The 15448-nt window shown below is 43.7% G+C and overlaps 1 protein-coding gene across 1 annotated transcript in view; it reads right to left on the reverse strand.

The window, feature by feature from the left end:
* Positions 1 to 15448, reverse strand: part of fhad1 (forkhead-associated (FHA) phosphopeptide binding domain 1) — a 120639-nt gene that overhangs the window by 18983 nt on the left and 86208 nt on the right. The window contains exons 23-25 of the mRNA XM_051931318.1: positions 13286 to 13433; positions 7817 to 7958; positions 853 to 974 (exon numbers count right to left, since the gene is read on the reverse strand). Of these exons, the coding sequence (XP_051787278.1) occupies positions 853 to 974; positions 7817 to 7958; positions 13286 to 13433 (412 nt within the window). The remainder of the gene's footprint in view (positions 1 to 852; positions 975 to 7816; positions 7959 to 13285; positions 13434 to 15448) is intronic.

Below are 15448 nucleotides of genomic sequence, written 5' to 3' on the forward strand. Positions count from 1 at the left end.
TCAAGGGCCCAACAGAGCAGAGTCCCAATTGGCATTTACGGGATTTGAACCAGCAACGTTCCGATTGCCAGTGCAGATCCCTACCCTCATAGCCACCACATAGAATAAGCTACCAAGTAGTGTGGCAGAGAGCAGAACTTTTAAAACTCAACTTGATGTTATTTTAGAAGAATTAAGTGGATAGGCCTGGCCAGTTTTGTTGGGCTGAATGGCCTGTTCTCGTCTGGATTGTTCTAATGTTCTGCAAATTAAGATTAAATTGTCCCCAGTGTGTGTTTGGGTGTGATTGTTTGTTTACCCTGTGATGGACTGGCGCTCTGTCTACAGTTTGTTCCTGCCTTGCCCCCTGTGTTAGCTGGCATGGGCTCCAGCCAACCCTACAACCCTGGTCTTGTGTTAGAAAATGACATGATTTATTATTTGGCTGAAGCCTTTATCCAGGGCGTCCTACAACATTTTTCGAGATACAATTAGCTACATTTCTTTTGTTTTTTTCAATGGAGCACAGGCAGGTGAAGTGACTTACTCATCGTCATACAATTCAGCAGCGGGATTGGAACCCACAACATCAGAGTCAAAAAGCAGTAGCCTCTAACCCACACTGCCTGCCTGTTTTATATTGGATTTGCTTTAAATAATCCTTTATCTTCTTGATATAATACTTAACCTGAATTCATGGGAAATATTTATAAGGATGTGAAGAATTTTGGATTGACAGATTTTTAGGTGGATTGGTTTCAAAAAACCCTCAACTGAACACCCAGAAAAAGCCTAAAGAGAACATATATTGAATTGTCAGCCTACTGATATGTTCACATGTATTTAGGATCAAACAGAATTATTTTTCCCTACCAACTTGCCAGTGTAGCCAAAATCCAGTTCTTGGTTTTCTGAAGCAGCCTGATGGGCACGGAATTCTGCCAGCTCCCTCTTCATGGCTGCAGCCTGCTGAAGAGATTGTGCCTGACTGGAGCCTATGGGTAGGAGAAGAACAGTTGACCTTTTATTAAATTAAAAGAATAATTATTCAAACAATTTAACTCTTTGGAAGGTAACACCCAGCTGGAGGGAAGGAGGAATGGAAAACTGCCTACTCTTTTGAGCACTAAATTAAGGAGCTAAAATTGTTTGTTAAAGTTTTGATGAGCCAGTGGTCCATCTCCACACTCCACAGAGAGGCCTGTTCTGTAGACTGGTGATGTTAAATTGGCTGGGAGTGAGTGTTGGTGGGTGCAAGTGGTGATACTCTCTGACCGACTGGCACCCAGTCCAGGTTGGCATCCTACCATTAACCAGACACTCCAGCTACCAACAAACTGGATTAAGCCGGTTCAGGAAATGGACAGACGGACCCCCTTCAATAAAAATACTCATAAACTATTATAATAGAGAGAAATGCCCCTTTTGAAAAAAGTCATACTGGTCTCTAAATTGATACACAAATATATCCCACTGATAAACAGAAAAAAGAAGGAGGTGAACATCTTATTCTCCTGACCATTGCGGATATAAAGAGTTTAAATGGTTCCTTTTAAAAATATTCAGACCCTGTATTAATTTTTTTACTGTTTCTGGATTATAAAAAATCCACATGTTCTTTTAATTGCAAACTCACCTGCCCAAGATAAATATTTACAGAGACAGTCAAACATTTGTACACTCCCAGAAATGTCATGTTTTTAATAGAAATAGTGACCTTTTTTATCAAGATACCATTAAACTTATTTTAAAAATACAGCCAAGACATTACCAGTGTTTCTAATGGCTTAAATTGGCTGATTTTTAATTTATTATTCAATTTCACTAGAGAGCACAGTTTTCAGCAGCCATTCCTTCAGTGTCATTATTCAGCTCTTCCTAAATTAGTCATTTTAAATGTTAATTGGTTATTAGAGAAACCTTAATAATTGCATTAGCACCACTGAAGCCTGATATTCCGTTCACTTGGGTTAGAAGGTTCTGACATTCCTAAAGTTCAGTTCTGGATTCAAAAATGGCCAAAATGGAACGGCTTTCTCAAGAAACGTGACCGTCTATTGTTTCTTTGTAGAATGAAAGGTATTCCATGTAACAAATTGTCAAGAAACTGAAGATTTCATACAAAGGGGTCTGTCACTCTTTTGAGAGGTGAGGACACAGTGGATCTGACACAGGATAAGAAAAGAAGGGGAAGGAAGGCCCAGATGGCCAACTGCATAAGAGGATAAAGACGTCAGAGTGTGTAGTGTGAGAAACAAACACCTTACAGGTCCTCAGTTGGCTCCTACTGCTGTCTGTAACAGAGAAAAGACAACTCTGGGATGCTGGCCTCAGAGGTAGAGTTTCAAGGATAAGCAATATCTGAAACTTGCAAATTGAAATAAAAAAGATTAAAGCCAGAGTTGCATTTTCACTGTTGCAGATGACACAGGTGTTTGTTGTGTATTAGAGACACCAAGTGAGCACCTATCAGGTATCTGTTTCTCACACTACATACTCTGATGTCCTTGTCCTCTTATGGAATTGTGCATTTGGGCTTTTATCTTGGTTTTTTTTATCCTGAATCAGTCCAGTTTGTCCTCATCTCTCAAGACCCCCTTTGTATGAAATCTTCAAAGTTTCCTGACAATCCGTTACATGGAACAACCTTCATTCTGCAAAAAAAGAGAGGAGACTGCTTATTTTTGGCCACTTTTGAACCCAGAACTGAACTTTAGGAATGGCAGCACCATGCAACACAAATTAGCAGAATATCATAATGCAGTTACACTCACTCCAATCATCATGAAGTGTTTTGAGACAGTGGTGCTGGCCCACATTCAGAACGGCATACAGGACACTCTGGCCCCCTGCAGTATGCCTACCGGCACAACAGGTCCACCTCAGATGCCATCGCGGCCGTGCTACATCATTCCCTCTCCCATTTGGAGAACAAAGACTCCTAACATCAGGATGCTCTTTGTTGACTACAGCTCCGCCTTTAACACGGTTATCCCCCATAAACTCGCCCATAAACTGTCTACACTTGGCCTGCACTCCACCCTCTGTGACTGGCTCCTAGACTTTCTGACTGGCAGGCCCCAGGCTGTCGGGATTGGTAATAGGATTTCAGCCACCATTATCACAAACACAGGCACTCCACAAGGATGCGTCCTCAGCCCCATCCTCTACACCTTGTTTACCCACAACTGTGTCATCACCCACAAAGATGACATCATCCTAAAGTTCACAGATGACACTGCAGTGATAGGATGCATCACTGGCGGGGATGAGGCGGCCTACAGGAGGGAGGTGGACAGTCTGGCGTCATGGTGTGAGGACAACAGCCTCACCCTCAACACAGACAAGATGAAGGAGATGATAGTGGACATGAGGAAGGAGAGGAGACCTCAACGGCCACTGTTCATCCGAGGGCTTGAAGTGGAGAGGGTGAGCAGCATTAAATACCTGGGCATCTACATCAGTGAGGACCTCACTTGGACACTTAACATCACACAGCTGGTCAAGAGGGCTCAACAGCGGCTGTACTTTCTGAGGAGGCTGAGAAAGTTTGGTACGTCAACTAAGATCCTCGGCAACTTTTACAGCTGCATTGTTGAGAGCATCTTGACCGGCTAGCTAGCTAGCTAGCTAGCTAGGATGGATGGATGGATGGATGGATGGATGGATGGATGGATGGATGGATGGATGGATGGATGGATGGATAGATAGATAGATAGATATACTTTATTAATCCCAATGGGAAATTCACATTCTTCAGCAGCAGCATACTGATACAATAAATAATATTAAATTAAAGAATGATAATAATACAGGTGAAAAAAACAGACAATAACTATGTATAATGTTAAATATTAACGTTTACCCCCCCTGGTGGAATTAAAGAGTCGCATAGTTTGGGGGAGGAACGATCTCCTCAATCTGTCTGTGGAGCAGGACAGTGACAGCAGTCTGTCACTGAAGCTGCTCTTCTGTCTGGAGATGACATTATTTAGTGGATGCAGTGGATTCTCCATAATTGATAGGAGCCTGCTGAGCGCCCTTCGCTCTGCCACAGATGTTAAACTGTCCAGCTCCATGCCAACAATAGAGCCTGCCTTCCTCACCAGTTTGTCCTGTAGAGGACCCCCCAGCTCCGATGCACAGACCTTCAGCAGTCGTGGCGATACTCCATCTGGACCCGCTGCTTTGCTGGCACGAAGTCTCCTCAGCTCTCTGCTCACTTGTGCTGTTGTAATTATGGGTGGGAATGTCTTTCCTATGCTGGTATCAGCAGAAGGATGTGTGGAGGGTACAGTACTCCGAGGTGAGAGTGAGAGTGGGTTAGGGTGGTCAAACCTGTTAAAAAAGTTGTTCATTTGGTTTGCTCTCTTCACGTCTCTCTCAATGGTGGTACCCCGCTTCGAGCTGCAGCCAGTGATGATCTTCATCCCATCCCACACTTCCTTCATGCTGTTATTCTGCAACTTCTGCTCCAGCTTTCTCCTGTACTGCTCCTTCGCCGCCCTGAGTTGGACTCGGAGTTCCTTCTGCACGTGCTTGAGCTCATGCTGATCACCGTCTTTAAAAGCCCTTTTCTTCTGATTCAAAAGGCCCTTGATGTCACTTGTAATCCATGGCTTGTTGTTAGCATAGCAGCGTACTGTTCTTACTGGAACTACAATGTCCATACAGAAGTTGATGTAGTCAGTAGTGCAGTCAACAACTTCCTCAATGTTCTCACTATGAGATCCCTGCAGGATATCCCAGTCTGTAGTTCCAAAACATTCTCTCAGAGTATTCTCAGCCTCCGGAGTCCACTTCCTGAATGATCGTGTGGTTACAGGTAGGACTCTAACTTTTGGTTTATAGTGAGGCTGAAGCAGAACCAGGTTATGATCTGCTTTCCCAAGCGCAGGCAGCGGGGTGGCGCTGTATGCATCTTTAACGTTTGCATAAAGTAAATCAATAGTCTTATTTCCCCGGGTGTTACAGTGCACATACTGGGAGAATGCAGGTAATGTTTTGTCCAGCGTCACATGGTTAAAGTCTCCAGCGATTAGCACAAGCGCCTCAGGGTGCTGCGTTTGTAACTTAGCAACAGCGGAATGGATGATGTCACTCGCTGACTCCATGTCTGCCCGAGGAGGAATGTATACAATAACAACAATGACATGTCCAAACTCTCTGGGCAAATAGTAGGGACGTAAACTTACGGCCAACAGTTCGATGTCCCTGCAGCAAGTGGAGATTTTGACGTTAACATGTCCAGAGTGACACCACCGTGTATTAACATAGAGAGCGAGTCCTCCTCCTTTGTGCTTACCACAGGTACTTGCATCTCTGTCCACTCTAACTGTGCTAAACCCGGGTAGCTCCACGTTGGCATCTGGGATGGTGTTACATCACCGTGTGGTACAGCAATACTACTGCTATGGACCACAGACGCCTGCAGAGAGTGGTAAAGACTGCTGAGAAGATCACCAGGGCCCCACTGCCCTCACTGCAGAGCATCTACAACTGCAGAGTCCGCAGGAGAACTGCCTGATCCTCAGGGACCCCACCCACCCCCAACACAAACTGTTCACACTTCTTCCCTCAGGCAGGAGGTATAGAAGTTGAAATGCAGGACTTCCAGGCTAAAGAACTTTTTCTATCCCAAGGCCATTAGAGTTCTAAATAACTGATTGTAGTTTATAACCATGGTTCATCTCATTCTATCTACCTCACAAAACTGTAACTGTATTTGACTTGCCAATCACACACCTACCTGCACATAACACTTTTTCTATTCTGTTTTTATACTTTATGATGCTTCTGGTACTTATTATCTATCTACTACTTATTATTTATGTTTATCTTTAAACGTTGTTTTTTTATCATTTGGTGTGGACAGCAAAGAAAGAATTTCACTGTACAGCGAAACATGTTTCCTTACTGTACACATGACAATAAACTTTGAACTTAATAACCAGTGTGGTGCCCGGCGGACGTCCATGCCCGGCCGGGACGCCCAGGAGGATTGGAGGAGGGCTTGTGCCTCCTCCAGGACACGAGGGGGCGTCCTCCCTGGTGGCTTTGGGGACCACGGGTACGGAGCTTGGAAGCTCAACCCTGTAGGGGCCCGTGGTCACCGCCAGGGGGCGCCCCAATGCCTTGGGAGTATTGGCCCTCAGTACTTCCGCCACACCGGGAAGTACTGGGGGGAAGAGACTTGAAGACACCCGGTGGACTTCCGGCTTCACCATGGGAGCTTCCGCCACACAGGGGTGTGGCTATGAGCCCTCAGGATCCACCTGGAGTCCTTCCGGGAGGAATAAAAGGGGCAGCCTCCCTCCAGTCAGGAGCGAGAGTCGGGTGGAAGAGGACGAAGCTTGGTGGAGAGGAGTGGAGGTGGACCAAAGACTGAGAAAGGCATTGTGCGTGTGGCCAGGACTTAAGGGGTGATTGGTGCTGAGGCACTGGATATGTGCACTGTATATAATATAAATAAACACGTGTGTGGTAAAATCATCATGTCTGCCTGTCTGTGTCCGGGCTGTTCCCCACACCAGTTGGCATGTAAACACAAAGGAAAGGGTGCTAAAATGGGCTTTGCAGTCACATGTGAATAATAAATTAAAATTCAGTCATTTGAAGCAGTAATAGCCATTATACTTACTAGTAATGCCTTGGCTGTATTTTTAAATCAATTTAATGGTATTTGATAAAAAAGTTAATGAAAAGTCAAGCAAAATGGCACCTTTTATTGGCTAACTGAACAGATTACAATATGCAAGCTTTTGAGGCAACTGAAGCTCCTTCTCCTGGTTATTTGTAGTGATTTTAATGGTTACAACCCGCCTGAAGAAGGGGCCGGAGTTGCCTCGAAAGTGTGCATATTGTAATCTGCTCAGCCAATAAAAGGTGCCATTTTTGCTTGACTTCTCATTGTATCCATAATGGCTAACACAGTACAACACCCTGCTACTATAAAAAATGGTGTCAATTTCTATCAAAAACATGAAAACTACTAAGCATGTCCAAACTTTTCACTGGTACTGCATAAAGACAAAACAATTTACTTGTCTTACAGTACTAAAATACTATTCAGACTCCTCATATTAATACGTGGTTGAGCCTCCTTTTAATAACTGTCCATTACAAAGATACGAATCACAAATTTAGCAACCATCTTTTCTTTTTTTTGTAATGCAGTTATTGCAGAAATATGGCACAATACCTTTTATGTCAGTTACAGTAAAACAAAGCCTGGGTGGGTTTTTACAGACTAGCACATGATAAATACACTGAAAACTCTGCAAAGCCTTCAGGTTCACTTAGGTGAAATGGCAGCAGGTCTATCATTGACCACAACTGCTATTTATTATATGTCTAGTCAAAATGCATCTTCAGTGGTCTTGATCTTGAAGCTCTTTTTAATTCAAAAATTCACTTCACTGTCCGTTTAAAATTATGCAAAATAGAGAACCTCCTCAGAGTGAAGGATGTTGCAATATTTTAGAAACATTTCAAATCCTGATGGAGATTTCAAACAGTGAGACCAGCAGCATCTTGATAGCTATGCAGTTCGTTTTGTTATATTTGGCAGGGAGGTGTGATATTTTTTGTTAAATTTTGGCCAAGTGGTGTGATAATGCGAGAGGGGCGATAGATTAAGGTATTGGTAGGAGGTTGTTTTGACAGTGAGCATAAAAACTGGGTTTACTGGCATCTGTAAACTGAATCCACACTAAAAGACTCTGTGACAATGCTTGTCACGAAGGTCTATATCAAACTATTCTGTATAGAACCTAAACCTCTAATCCATTCTCTTCATATTCGAATGCCAGTACGTCAGGATTTATTTTTTCCTTACTTGTTGGTCTTGCATTCTCCAAAGCTTTCAGTCTGGTCCTAAGCTCTGCCAAGGCTTCCCGTTGACGCTGGATGACTTCCTCGTGTCGATAGCCTCTACATTTCGCACCTAGGTCTGCCAATTCAGAGGGTACCTGCTTCTCCTTTAAATAGACAAATGATGCAGAATAAGAGCCATTCAAATTGTGCACAGCAATGTCTACAAAAAAAAAACAACATCGCATTCAGCTGTCAGGAACCGGGGATTCCATTTTGTTAAGCATTAGCACCTTTCCGCTGTGTGATTCCCGGTGCGTTTACTAAAATTAACAGCTAGAAATCCCAGATCCAGAATTCTATTAGGAACATGTCTTACACCAGCTAGGCAGCAAGGATCTTGTTGTGAGGATGTATTTGATGGGTTTTCAATGCTAAAAGGAAGAATGTGTCTCTAGAGAAAAAGGGCTGGAAGGGAGAGAGAGAGAAACAGAACAAGACAGATGGAGAGAAAGAGAAGGAGATCATTTGAATGTCACCACTACATGCATGTAAGCACTGGATTTAGCCAATGAGTACTAATAACCACTGCAGCAAAGCCACTCAGAGGGTACAGACTCGTTACACAGTATCTCTCTGTAGGGGTGTTAGTATCTTGGAGTGAGGAAATGGAACTTCCAGCCATCCATCCATTTTCCAACCCGCTGAATCCAAACACAGGGTCACGGGGGTCTGCTGGAGCCAATCCCAGCCAACACAGGGCACGAGGCAGGAAACCAATTCTGGGCAGGGTGCCAACCCACCGCAGGACACACACAAACACACCCACACACCAAGCACACACTAGGGCCAATTTAGAATCGCCAATCCACCTAACCTGCATGTCTTTGGACTTTGGGAGGAAACCGGAGCACCCGGAGGAAACCCACGCAGACACGGGGAGAACATGCAAACTCCACGCAGGGAGGACCCGGGAAGCGAACCCAGGTCCCCAGATCTCCCAACTGCAAGGCAGCAGCGCTACCCACTGTGCCACCGTGCCGCCGGAAATGGAACTTCAGCTTTGGATTTCAATTAAAGTATCCCTCTAATGAACAGACATTTTCCTTTGCTTTGTATTCACCTGGCAGCTAACCTAATTAACATATTAAAGACATGTGAGGGATTCGGCGTCCCCGACAGGATGGATCCTGCTCCCTTACCGTGCCAGGAGGCCATGGGAAATGAAGGTCGGCTGGGGAGCAATGATATTACTCTGCCGTGCCAGGACATGGACACAGAAATATACTGCATCCCATAAATCACAAAAGGACACTCTGGTTGGGCTTGGGGACCTGGAACATAGGGACAGTGGGTGACTGCCTCCTATGGGCAGTGTGTGTCCAAACAGTACATGGGTGCATCCTGGCTGGCAAGGCCTAGTATGGATGTCCTCAGGGTAGCATGAGAGTTGTGATCCCAGGGGCCTGCCCTGACAGATTTTGTTACATACTGATACTGACAGCACAAAGACTGTTGGGGTCCTGCCTGGCACAGAGGTGCTTCCCAGAGGCAACAGATTAAACTCAGAAAGTACTCCTGGGTCCAGAGTTAAAAGAGAGCCCTCCACTTGGGGCAGGGAGTTGGGAGTCAGGAGGAGGTGGATAAGGAATGTTGAGGAGAGTGGAAGGAACAGGGAAACACTCGGGGGGGCGGGGGAGCTATGGACTGTTCTACTGTATATTGTAAAGAGAAGCCTGCTGAGAGGTATTTCCTTATTAATAAACTATTATTTTACATTGCAGCAAGTAATTAACCATATTAAAAATAGTAAAACATAACAATTTGAAAGTAAATTATGTTTCATGCTGCGTTAAGAGTCATTTGTTGTGTAAATCAATTTCATTCTGTTGGGCTTTGAAATGAACATGCCAAAAGTTTTAAAACTTACACTTTTACTGTAAAACTTCAGTAAAAACAATTTATTGAATTCAATTTTCATCAATTGAATTGTGATTCTGTGTTTGGACTTTCATCATGACAACGCAACGTATAACTGCCCGTGAGTGAATTTCGTTTCTTCCATCCTTCCATTTTCCAACCCGCTGAATCCAAACACAGGGTCACGGGGGTCTGCTGGAGCCAATCCCAGCCAACACAGGGCACAAGGCAGGAACCAATCCCAGGCAGGGTGCCAGCCCACCGCAGGACACACACAAACACACCAAGCACACACTAGGGCCAATTTAGAATCACCAATCCACCTAACCAGCATGTCATTGGACTGTGGGAGGAAACCCACGCAGACACGGGGAGAACATGCAAACTCCACGCAGGGAGGACCCGGGAAGCGAACCCAGGTCCCCAGGTCTCCCAACTGCGAAGCAGCAGAACTACCCACTGTGCCACCGTGCTGCCCAATTACATTTCTTTCTCTCTATTAATTAAAACAACTTTTTCGAATGTTTGGCTCAGAGATTTGTTAATTGTCTTTGTAAAAACTATTCTAACGGGAAACTGTTAACGTTTTAATACAAATGGCATATCAAGATCTCCTTTGGTGTCTAATGTTATCCGCGGAAGATGTACTACATTACCTTTCTTGGACACATCCTTCTTTCTACATTAATTCGTGTGGAGGAAGACCGGATGGTGTTAACGGTTGTAGATATTCAATGGGATATTGTAAGTTGATGTTTTCATCTTCCACACGATCACCACCAACTGTTTCAGCAGAGTCTATCGATACGCATTTAACCAATTTGCAGTGTAAACGATCAACATTTTGTTGTTAATTCGTTTGACTTCATCATTTTCCGGTGCCAGGATTGCCCGCACGCTCATTTTTAATGTTGGTAACCCTTCGTGATGCAATTCTTCAATAAGATTTGGACATAATACATCTTCTTTAATTGGGAACTTAAAGTGAGGAAAACATTAAAATGAGAGAGCAAGAACTGTGTCTGTCAAAAGCATTCACACGAATGAGAGGTTAGAGGACCGTGTGTGTGGTTGAAAATGGTTGAGAGGAGGGCGTGACTTGAAAAAATTTCATGGCCAAAGTCTCGTGGGACTTGAAAAAATCTCTTCAAAAAAGTCTTGTCTCGTTGCAGGATTTTTTTATATAATTGAGAGACTATTATTTGCACCCGGGACTCAGTGCTGTGCAATTGTGCCTGGGGTTTGGGGTGCTGCTACGTCCCTTACTGGTCACAGACTGATCCATAATAATTATACATTCACCATTACAAATACCACAGCAGTCTGAATAACACCAAAAGCATGAAGCTTCATCATTATTGAACACATTCCTGAATATTTTAGCCTTGAAAAATACTATGATGAGTCTGCCAGACCCTGTGACTTAACCATGCCAATGAAAAAGTATTCACTCCCTTGGAAGTTTTTATATTTTACTGTTATACAATTTGGAATCACCATGGGGCTAATTTTGGTTTTTTGATACTGATCAACAGAAAATAACTCTTTAATGTCAAAGTGAAAGCAGATCTCTGCAAAAAGGTCTAAATTAATTAAACACAAAATAATTGATCACATAAATATTCACTTCCCTCAAGTCAGTACTTAGCAGATGCACATTTGGCAGCCATGATAGCATGGAGTCTGTGTGCACACAGTTTCTCTGTCATCTGGAATCTACACGTTTTCACTCATTCTTCTATGCAAAACCACTCATCAGGGGTATCATCAGTGAACAGTTTTCATCAAGTCCAGCCACAAGTTCTCACTTCAGGACATTAACAATGGTGAATTTAAGCCATTCCTCTGTAGCTTTGGCTTTATAATTGGGGTCTTTGTCTTGCTGGAAAACAAATCTTCTTCCAAGGCCCAGGTGTTGTGCAGACTACATCAGGTTTTCCTGCAGGATTTCTCTTACTTTGCTGCATTCATTTTACCCTCACAAGCCTTCCAGGGCCTGCTGCAGAGAAGTAACCCAACAGCCTGATGCAGTCACCTCCATGCTTCATGGCAGAGATGGTGCGTTTTTGATGATGTACAACATTTAGATGTTTAGTCTGAAGTGCTAATAAGCTATTTAACCAGAGAGCCTCCTTCTTCTTCCAGCAGAGTTGCCCATGTTCCTTCTGTCAAACTCTAGCCGGCTTTCTCTTTGCCAGTCACTCATAAAGCTGTGACTGGTGAAGCAGCCGGTCAATAGTTGCGGTCTGCACAGTCTCTCTGATCTTCTCCACTGTAGCCTGCCACTCCCTCCACAGTTATCATAGGTCTCTATCATTTGTGACGGACGGCTGGCTGCTCAACCCGGCCGGGACACCCAGAAAGGAGAAAGAAGGGGGAAAGCAGTTGTAGAGGGACAATGCCTTCCCCAGAACGCCAGATGGAGATGCCCCTGCAGCATAGCGGCACCCCAGATTACCGCAGGGCACCATGGGAGTTGGAGTCCGGTTTCACAGCCCTGCTGGGTGCCCTGGGTGCCACCAGGACACGCTGCAGGGAGGCTTGAGAATTTATATTTCCTGTATAGCCCGGAAACACTCATGAGTCATGGGGATGGAACCACAGGAGTACATCCGGGCTGAAGAAATCCGCAAGTCTCCATCGGAACCCGGAAGTGCAGACAAATCACATGGTTAGAAGGACAGAAGCACTTCCGGGTCAAAGACTATTTAAAGGGCTTGTGGAGACTCACCAAGCTGAGCCGGAGTTGGGTGGGAGCAGGACAGAGCTTGGTGGGAGGAGTGGAGGAGAGATTTCTGAACAGTGGTTGTTACTTTGTTTATGTATGGAGGTGGAGGTGCTTTTGGGCACTGCATTAAGAAGAAAAACCATTAAAGATCTTCTTGGTGATTTTACCCTGTGTGTAGTGTGTCTCTCAGTTAGGTTGAAAGAGGCAACAGCGACCTCTAGTGTCCACACATTATAGACATCTTTTTACACAATCAATCAGTTTTTGTGGATGGCCTGCGCTGGCAGATTTGCCGCTGTGCCATACTCTTTCCATTTCTTAATCATTGACAAAACTGGACACCAAGAGATATTCAGTGACTTGGGTATTTTGTTTAATGACAGTAGATTTAATCCTAGCCTTAAAGACTGAAGAACAGTCGTAGACTACTAAGCACTGTTGTAAGTCGCTCTGGATAAGAGCGTCTGCTAAATGATGTAAATGTAAATGTAAATGTAAATGTCTCCATCCCCTGACTTGTGCTTTTCAATCCCCTTTTTATGGAGTTCTTTGGAGTGGTCTCCATTGTGTAGGTTAGTCCACCAGACTGACTCCCCACTAGCTGGCCCTTCCAGATCAAGCACATTTATACTGTAATCATTTGAAACCCAACAGGTGACCTCCTAATTCTATGCCTTTTAAAGCCAATTAGTTGCCCCAGTGATGATTTAGGTGTGTCATATTCAAAGGGTCAATAATTATTTGATCAATTATTTTGTCAGATCAAGAAATGAGGAAGCACCTAGCCAGATTTCATAAAAGAAGCAAAGTGCAGCTGCCTACGAATTTGTTGCAGGCAGTTGGTACCTCATTTGCCTTGGATGACTCGTCAGAGATGGGTGATTCACAGAAGCCTGTGCTATGCCGGCTCCTGACTTCTTCCTCGAGCTTCTCGTACTGCAATTCTTTGTCCTTGAGGGCACTCTGTTCCTTTGCAAGATTCTCCTTGCATTGCCTGTCAGAAAGGAAATGGAGCAGTGATTGTAGGATTTGAAATGATAGGCACAACAATATTTCTACTCTTGTGCACATTTAAAAACCCCAGCCATCATCTTTTTAATTGCTCACAGTAAACATAGAATGACATGTGCTCATTGTAAAACAGATATATTCATTTCCAGTTCAAATACTTTTAATTATTTCTGGGGCCGAGAGACCACTCCACTGAACAAGAGATGTAGGGCATTCTGTGCCACAGTTATCCATATTACTAACCGAGAATACACCGGATATGGACGCAGGGACACGGCAATGGGACCATGAGACATACTGCGCAGGCACGCATCTCATAAACCGCGCAAAGTCGTATCCACCGCGAACGAAGGAGTCACGGCCCAAGAACGAAAGAGCTCAACTAACGTGAATGAGAAATGAAGCAACAAAGCGCCCATAGCTACCACTAGCGACACAACTACACAAAAAAGAGGATTCTGCGCTGCACCCCAGAGTCAAACGTAAGAGGCTACGGAGGCCCCACAGGTCCACAAAGATAGTATGAAAGGCGCAGGCATCACCGCCATATTGTGAGTGGCACTACTGCGGAGTGAAGTTAGGAATAATGTGCTGCTTGGGATTGTACAAACCGCTGAACGCTTTACACCAAATTCAAACACAATACAGCTCAACGATACAAACACGAGCCCACCTGGATAAGATCAATGAACGCAGGCGCCTACAACGCGCGTCTGAAACTGCGGAAGCAAAGCAGGCACGGGTTCAAAACGAAAGACCACAACTGACAGAGATAAATAATCTCTTTCAAATCTATTTCGGGTTACCCAAGACCAGGGGTTGGCGAGCGAAGCGAGCAGGGGGCGGAGCCCCCTAGTAGGAAGAAAAATGGTGCCAACATTGCAGAGGACCTGCTGGCATCCTGGAGGGGCATAATTTAGAATTCTTGCCCAGCCAGGAAACCAATAATATCATGTAGGGACAGGAGGACGTAAATTGGTCGGACTATTCACTCCTCCGTCACACCAGATGGCAGCATCCCTGGGCGACACCATGCATACGGACACCTGACCATTTAGGAATGACAGCCATTTTTATAAAATTATGGAAACTATAATAAGAAATAAATTAGAAATTTACATAAACAAAATAATATTCTAAATAGCAGCCAGCAAGGGTTTATTACAGGAAAGTCATGCAAACCAATCTTTTAGGTTTTTTTGAAGAAGCAAGCGGAATAGTTGATAAGAACAAAGCATACGACATTTACTTAGACTTTCAAAAAGCATTTGCTACAGGGGTCTCACACCAAAGATTAATTCTGAAACTAGAAGCTTTTTTACTTTCTCGTATACACAGTATAAACTATAAGAATCGTGAAAAAATTTGACCACGAAGTTTTGATGAATCTTGACGTTTTAGACCTTCCTGAGTTCAAAAACACCATTTCTGAAATTATGTCTGTCTGTGTGTGTGTAAACCTAAAACTTCGGTCAATGAGATTTTGTACAACCTGCTTTACATCAAAAGTAAGGAATCCTGTCAACTTTTGGGCCACTTCTGGTAACCGGAATTGGTACTTTAACTGATTAATTATACTATGGTCATAAGTAAAGATAGATGATTCAGATTTTGTATAGACATTTATAATGATAAAAACCAAACATATATGAAATTTGAGAAAAATTACTCAACCAGAAGTAGCATTTTATTTAAACAACCATTCAAATTTTTTGTATCATGGAAATATAAATCTGCGGTGGGCTGGCGCCCTACCCAAAGTTTATTTTCTGCCTTGCGCCCTGTGTTGGCTGGGATTGGCTCCAGCAGACCCCCGTGACCCTGTAGTTAGAATATAGCGGGTTAGATAATGGATGGATGGATGGAAATATAAATGTTTACACAATAATAAAAACTGTATTCAGTATAACACATATTCTTTCAATAACTATTATTAATTTTATTTTAATTTATACATCTTCAGTTTAACAATAATGTGTAAAAACTGAACATGCCATG

The sequence above is a fragment of the Erpetoichthys calabaricus genome, chromosome 8 (assembly GCF_900747795.2).
Source record: "Erpetoichthys calabaricus chromosome 8, fErpCal1.3, whole genome shotgun sequence".
NCBI lineage: Eukaryota > Metazoa > Chordata > Cladistia > Polypteriformes > Polypteridae > Erpetoichthys > Erpetoichthys calabaricus.